The sequence below is a fragment of the Rutidosis leptorrhynchoides genome, unplaced genomic scaffold (assembly GCF_046630445.1).
Source record: "Rutidosis leptorrhynchoides isolate AG116_Rl617_1_P2 unplaced genomic scaffold, CSIRO_AGI_Rlap_v1 contig262, whole genome shotgun sequence".
Lineage (NCBI taxonomy): Eukaryota > Viridiplantae > Streptophyta > Magnoliopsida > Asterales > Asteraceae > Rutidosis > Rutidosis leptorrhynchoides.
The window spans coordinates 75,352-82,268 of NW_027266509.1; the positions used below are offsets into that span (position 1 = coordinate 75,352).

Genomic DNA, 6,917 nt, shown 5'->3' on the forward strand with positions numbered 1-6,917 from the left:
AAAAGGCTGCTTTTTGCACGTATCAGCCAAATCAAACAATAGAATACTCAATCTTAATCATCACGACCACGTGCCCAAATCCCTTTTCTGGCTAAGCATGATCTGTCGAATAAAAGAGGAAAAAAGTGGAAAAACTAAGGGAGAGCGAAAGGGGAAAGAGCCCGCCAGGCCACCCCCATAAAGAAAAGCCTTAGTGAACAGCAGCCCCCGCAAGCCAGCCCCAAAATCTGCAGCGGTACCATGCGCGTGTCAGGCGCTGCCTTTACCGTATCTTTCAGCCTTTGAAGATCGCTCCCTTTCTTTCGTCTCTGGTCCCAGACCTTCCCTAGATCCAAGAGATGCCAACGGAGTCCCAGAGGTTGACATCAGACGAATTCCCCTGAACCCCATGCACGATGCAAGCGATCACATTACGAAATCATGTCAGCGAAATGAGCACTTAATGGCAGTTTCCCGTTTCAGTTGGCTGAAACATCTGAATTACCCGACTTTCTGACCGTCGTCGTCACGTGGAATTTCGTTAAGCCATAGGTAAATTGATCACTTAGCTCCTCTCATCGCAAGGGAAGACGGGAATGGATCCTAAGACCTCTCAGACCTTAAGAGTGGAATCTCTACGGGTTGAGCTTAGCTAATATCCAAAACGGTCGGAAAGAAGAAAAGGGAAAACAAAAAAAAAAAACAACCAGCAAAACAGGATAGTTTTAGTTCCCTTAACCTTTCGTTAATCTTGCTGAACCCATGTAAACTTGTAATTTCTAAACCTACAAATCATGCTACATGTGAAGCCTTCAAGAGTCTTAGCAAAAGAAAAAGGCAAAGAAAAAAGGATTAAAAAAATGACACTACGAAAGGTAAGACTGCAGTTCTGATTTTCTTCTTCTACTTGTGTGTAAAGGCTGTGTCACAAATTGAAGGCTCCTCGAAATTGGTCAAAAATTTTCTGAGAAAGTCACTTTAGGTGAAATACATAGTTTGCACCTTAAATAGAATTAAGAATTAAGGGCTTCGAGTTGCTTCCTTAGATCTTCGAGGTCATCAATATTCGTATCTGCTGATCCAGAAGCGGAAGCATTCTTAAACTCATCAGCACTAGGAAGTTCTCGAGTGAGTCCTTCGGGAAGAGCATCTGCACGGACTATAAAGTCAGATGATGATGGCTGAACTAAAGTTGCAAGCGAGCACACTAAGAACTGAAAGAAAAAGCAGGGGAATAACATGAAATCTGGAATTGTAACAGCTATTTAGAATTATACAATACAGCCAACAACTGATTATACAGTAAAAGGGAGAATTCCAGAAGATGCCAACTTTTAAAAAGTATAATCCTCAGTGAATGACAAAACTACATCACAAACATGGAACCTCAAACAAATTGGAGAAACAAGAGGGAGTAAACACTAAAAAGATAAACTGACAGGTCAAATGCTCAGCTCAGTTACATGTGCATTCAGGGAAGTAGGGTAATTATGCAAAGTGGTATTTCCTTATTTGTATCCGTCACCATTGAAATATAAAACTTCTCATACGCAACAGTATAAGGCCAGATTTTCCAAAAGGAACTGGTCGTGGATGAAACTTGAAATGTTCAGTGAATCAGCCATGAGAACTCAACCAAAATTATGAGAACCATCCCATGAAAAGAGAACTGCATCGTTACCAGCAACAAGAACTTGCGCAAGTTTATATTTAATAACAAGTTTCCTACAGTGGAACACTTCCTTTAAATAAGAGAGATGAAGGTCACCTGAACTTGCAGCATCTGTCCTCTTCGTATCACTATCATCAACAACACTGAAGAGGTGAAAAAATTAAAGAAAAATCATCAGATCATCAACAACAATGAAAAGAACAAAAGATTACAGAAGAAAACGTCAGAATAAAAGAATGTCGAGACACCATAACTAAGTCCTAGAAAGAGAATAGCCAAACACATTAGATTGGTCATGAAAACTATGGAAGGACAAGTCATTCTGACATGACACGACAACCATTTTTCACAAATGATGTTTAGTTCAGAGGAGGGTAACGGTTCAAATTCCAATGCATTCTATTGTTTGGGGCAACATCAAATAGTAGAAGACGAGAAAAAAGTTATTCTGTTACTTTGCGAGGAACCACTAAGTGTTCCACCAAAGTAGTTGGACTTTGCAAGAGGTCCCCCCCCCCCCCCCCCCCCAAAAAAAAAAATGACAAGAAAGGGGAAAAGACTGTCCCTGTCCTTTCTGTCCTCTTCATTATTTTCTCAAACTGAAAAGGCTCAATGACGTGTCAGTAACACAGAGCTATTTCATGATTTGGTCGAACACAATGATTACCTTATGTTCCACTCATTATCATCATGAAGAGGACATTCAGCAGCAGATGGTGCCTCAGCCTCCATCTTGGCTTTAGCAGCAGCATCCCTAGCTGGCTTCGCAAGCATGTATTCTTTCTGCAAGGTAAATAAAAAGAGAACTGCATAAATAAATCATGTATCGGTGGACAGATTAAGCTGTCATAAACAAAGGCCGGTCAAATTAGTTGCCTGTCGTTCTAGACATGCTGCATTTGCACATTGAGGATTTGGCCTCATTTCCATGGTTGGGAAATAGTCTTTAAGGGAATTGTATCCCTGCAATCAAGCAATAAAAACTTTCAGAAGTTCAGAGGAAAAAGAGCATAACCCCAGCTTCTATGCACGCATGCATGAACAGAGAGAGAGAGAGAGAGAGAGAGAGAGAGAGAGAGTACCAGGTATGGTGAGACATGTCCAAATTTAAGCAAGAACTTTAGTGTATTTTGAACAAGAAGACCTGCAATAACTCCCTGGAAATTTGCAGATGTTATGATTCAGTGGACACCACAACACATAAAAAGGAGGAAGAACCTGTTTACCATTGTAGTTGGTAACGATGCAGCACAGACCCCTTCACGCTTAAGTGTACGTTCATCTACTCCAGATGCTACAACCTAAAATAGTCCATGAGATATTAGTATATCACCACCAGAAAATAGAGTTTCTTTAAAGCCCTCCCCCCAACAAAAGTAAGAAAATGAAAGTAATAAAAGGACGCAAACCAAATTCAACTTCCATGTTATAAGTGAATCGAAAATCCATCACATCAAACAAGTCAGACGAAAGTGCTAACATCCTTCAGACCAGTAAAAGAATGCACAAGATTCCTGTAGTTTGTATTCTTCATAAATGTGGGCTTGCAGTCTAGAGTTTCATTCCTCTTCAGGATTTACACGCAGATACGATTTGACTCCAACTAAATCCCATTAGAAAAGCACTTAACAAACACAACCAGATTCTTATGCAAAAGTTGATTGAGTAGCAGTTCATTTTCTTACAAGTCAGTATGAAAACTAATTTTTCCCATAAATGAAGGGACAAATCCATATTTCCAATGCGTCAATGAGAGGGAAAAGGGATGCATATAAAAGTACATATAGATCTACATTAATATTCATCCTTGAGTTTTCCATGTTAAACTTCAAATGCTAACTTACAAGAGGAGGAGCACAGGCAAAACAAGCCGTTTCCCCAGGAATCAGCAATTGGATATGACCAGACACAGCATCTTCAGAGACACCTGCATACATTTCCTCATGAATGAATCTTCTAGCAAATGAGGAATATAGAGATCCTGGTAACATTTCACTGCATCAGCACAATTTACATAAAGCACTACAGCTACAACCAGATTCTTCACACTTCAGCAATGACTTAGAACAATTAGGCATGTCTTCCTTTAGGTTGATTCAGGGGTCAATTCTACAATTAAAATCAATGGTGATCATAGCATTCTAAGACCATCTGGAATCTGAAATGCAATCAGTATCTCATTCATTGTAGCAAAGCCATTTACTTAAAAATCAACGACAGAGGCCTGTGTGGAACTGCCTTAGAACTACAGAAAAGAGAAATGGAAGCACTATTTTAGGTTTTTCTCAGTTTCTCAAGGACTTTGTTCCGGACCATTAGCACTCTGAACAACTAAACCAGCTGACCAAATTGTACTTATGTATGTAGTAGAGAGAGTATGTAACACACCAGATTCCATCCATGTCTGATTCAACTCATTGCAAGCCTGTATGACCACAAGAATTTTGATGTCACGTAGCCATTGAAAACATTCCATAAAACCATACCAAGATATGTACAATTCGTTCTTATATAAATGAAACGAAATCACTAATTAGTTCTAGCCCACCTAAGGTAACAACTCTACCTGGTTAACAACCATTCTCGCTTCATAGTTATCAACACAGCTTAACACAAGATCCACGCCGCTACCTTCTTTGTCTGGACGAAAGGACTTATTCTTCAAACTTGATATGAAGGTTTCAAAGCCTTGCACTGTCGTTATATTCAATGTATAGCTCTGAAAAAATCAAAAAAGTTGACGATGAATGATTAACCAGAACAGAGAATCAATACTCATATCAGACCCCACAAATTCAACCAGTTTTGAGTGACAAGGATATTCCTAGCAGATAGTTTTGAAACATCTAGTCACCTATGCCTAAGCTAGAAGTAGAACTACAAATTAGCATAGGCCAGCAATAGGAAATCGATGTCAAACTAACCTAACTATCTCTTTAGGTCAGTGATATTTGTGAACGATTGAAAATCCATATCAACACATCAATGTCCATAGACATGGCGACTCTACACCACAATCACAAGCTGCGATGAAGACTTTCATGATGCTGGATCAATTTTGCCATTTTGAGAAAAACTTGGCTCAGGATTCAGAAATGCATATCTGCCAAGAGATGTGGGTTGACCTCCGACGAGGACAGGACAAAGTACATACCTCAAGGACAACGTCTGGATTTATGTCTGACAGAGTCTGTACAGCAGCATCGGTCTTTGTCATCCCAACCTAAGAAGGTAAAAGAAAGACATTTGACTGACCATTGACCAAGCAAATACCAAATCAGATACCAACATGCATGCTACATATTGTACAAGCAACTCTGGCCAGCATTACTCGTCTAACAGTTATATCTTGATCTCATTCTTATAATTAATTGCTGAAGGCGAGGGATTCCAGGTTTTATTACATTGATTGTAAAAGATGAAAACTCAAGCGCTGTCAGATACCTGCTCTGGACGGAAAAATAGCCTGTTCATGTTAGCTAACTCGACTTTGTCATAATCATACAGCAGGAGGCGACCTACACCACACCGCGTGAGCATCTCAGCAGCAACACTTCCCACACCACCAATTCCCTGCAGTTTGATATGACATTAATAGAAACATCTAAGCCAGTCAATTGAAAACCTTTTTTCTTTTTTTGGCTGAGTGAATTTTGCAAATGCACTATGAATAACTTATTTATCGTGTATAAAACTATATTTTTCATAGAGGTACAGATTGAAGGAAGAAATAAGTACAGACAACTATAGCAACTGAGTACTCGCGTATCCTTTCATAATTCTCCACAATTCCCATCCTTTGTAGTGCCATGAGCCTACTGTAAGGGTTACTGTCTACAACCTCAGCACTCATATCCTGCCAATGGAACAAAAACACATATCTCCATATCATAATTGCAAAGTTTAACAACCCGGCAACATAGAGACAACAGGAATAGAGAACCAACAGAATAACACCTTGACTTTCGAGCGATGAACCGGGGCAAACTTTGCAAGCTCGGATAGATGCTTCACCCGCGACCTCAGCTACAAACCACACCAACGAAGGCAAACATATTCAGCGCCTCGCTCATTTATTACAGGAAGAAACAGCTTCATTTCAAGTACGCAAGCTTCCTTGGACTAAAGTTTTCCTATTTGATCCTCCTCAGTTTTCAGAATTATTAAAAGTCATGGGGCAATAGAAAGCCGAAACAATCAAGAACTCTCTTCCATGTCCACGCATAGTTTTTCAGGAAATTCATATAAACCCTCCAAATCCAATCCAAAAACAAACATATAAATAAACCCTCCAACGCTCACATCTACACTGTCGGGATCCAACACCTCCCGCGCGTTCCTAACGCCGGAGAACACTTTCAAGAGAACAACGGCGACGGATGCTTATCGGACATCTCATCCTGCCATATCTCTGCCAAACCCGACGCCGCAGATCGCGATGAAAATCACAATCAACATCCGACGACAGGACACGAGTAACGGAAAAAACGAGCCCGGCTCGCATAACGCAGGCGCGGTTGGGCGCGCGAGTGGGAAAACCGGAGATCGCGGACGCACGCGGACGAAGCGAGGCTGAAAGTAAGTACCTTGTCGATGGAGGCATTGCGGGAAGGATCGGGTAAGGACCGCCCGAGCGACTCGAGATCGTCGAGCATCTCTTTCAATTCGGCCTCCATTTCCCCCACCTCCCTCCCTCGCTGCGAAATCGGGAACTGAATCGACGATGCACTGATCGAAAGCGGACTGTCTTAGCGCTGAAAACGATTCCTTCCCTGCACCAGCATGCAACCCCTTTTTGTTCTCGCGGGTGCAGAGCTCGCCGAAAGGAAGGAAAAAAAAAAAAAAAACACGAAAAACAGCAGATCTTCTTACACAGTGTGATTGGCGAAAGCGACGAGGAAGAGTGCTGTCTTCGGTTTCGGTCGGACAGTTCTCGCGTCTGGGCCTGTGATCTGTCGGCCTTCCAAGGTGTAGAAACCCAAAAAATTGGGCCGAAATGCATCTGGGCCATGGCATCGGCAATCCAAGGCCTCGCTTGGTGAAATTCACAAGGAAGAACGCCAGAAAGCGGTTCAGGCATTTCATTTGGCTGGCTGGCTCTGAAGAATAGCATTGCTTCTTAAACGAAGCTCGCGGATGGAGGAACGAACGTCGACGCCATCTGCTCTCCAGGAGTTTATGTGAAGCCATTTTTGTGGATAATCTCTGAAAGATTGTATGAACGGTAATGTTAGTGCCAAGTGCTAGTACAGAGATCCCAGTATTC

General features: G+C 41.5%; 1 protein-coding gene across 1 annotated transcript; it reads right to left on the reverse strand.

Moving 5' to 3' along the window:
- Positions 1-992: 992 nt before the first annotated feature.
- Positions 993-6,330, reverse strand: LOC139882381 (ubiquitin-like modifier-activating enzyme 5). Its single transcript, XM_071866710.1, has 14 exons — positions 6,238-6,330; positions 5,609-5,677; positions 5,394-5,507; positions 5,096-5,224; positions 4,806-4,874; positions 4,218-4,370; positions 4,040-4,076; positions 3,496-3,578; positions 2,878-2,952; positions 2,734-2,808; positions 2,528-2,614; positions 2,319-2,434; positions 1,748-1,794; positions 993-1,129 (listed from the first exon to the last, which is right to left on the reverse strand). Exons 1-14 carry the CDS (start codon positions 6,325-6,327, stop codon positions 993-995), a joined length of 1,281 nt encoding a protein of 426 aa, XP_071722811.1. The 5' UTR covers positions 6,328-6,330.
- Between the last annotated feature and the right edge of the window lie 587 nt (positions 6,331-6,917).

Coding starts and splice junctions, on each gene's coding strand:
- LOC139882381 (XM_071866710.1), bottom strand. CDS start 6,327: ATGGAGGCCGAATTGAAAGAGATGCTCGACGATCTCGAGTCGCTCGGG. Junction 3,579..4,039: donor TCAGACATGGATGGAATCTG/GTGTGTTACATA, acceptor AAATGTATGCAG/GTGTCTCTGAAGATGCTGTG. Junction 2,615..2,733: donor GACATGTCTCACCATACCTG/GTACTCTCTCTC, acceptor GCTTGATTGCAG/GGATACAATTCCCTTAAAGA.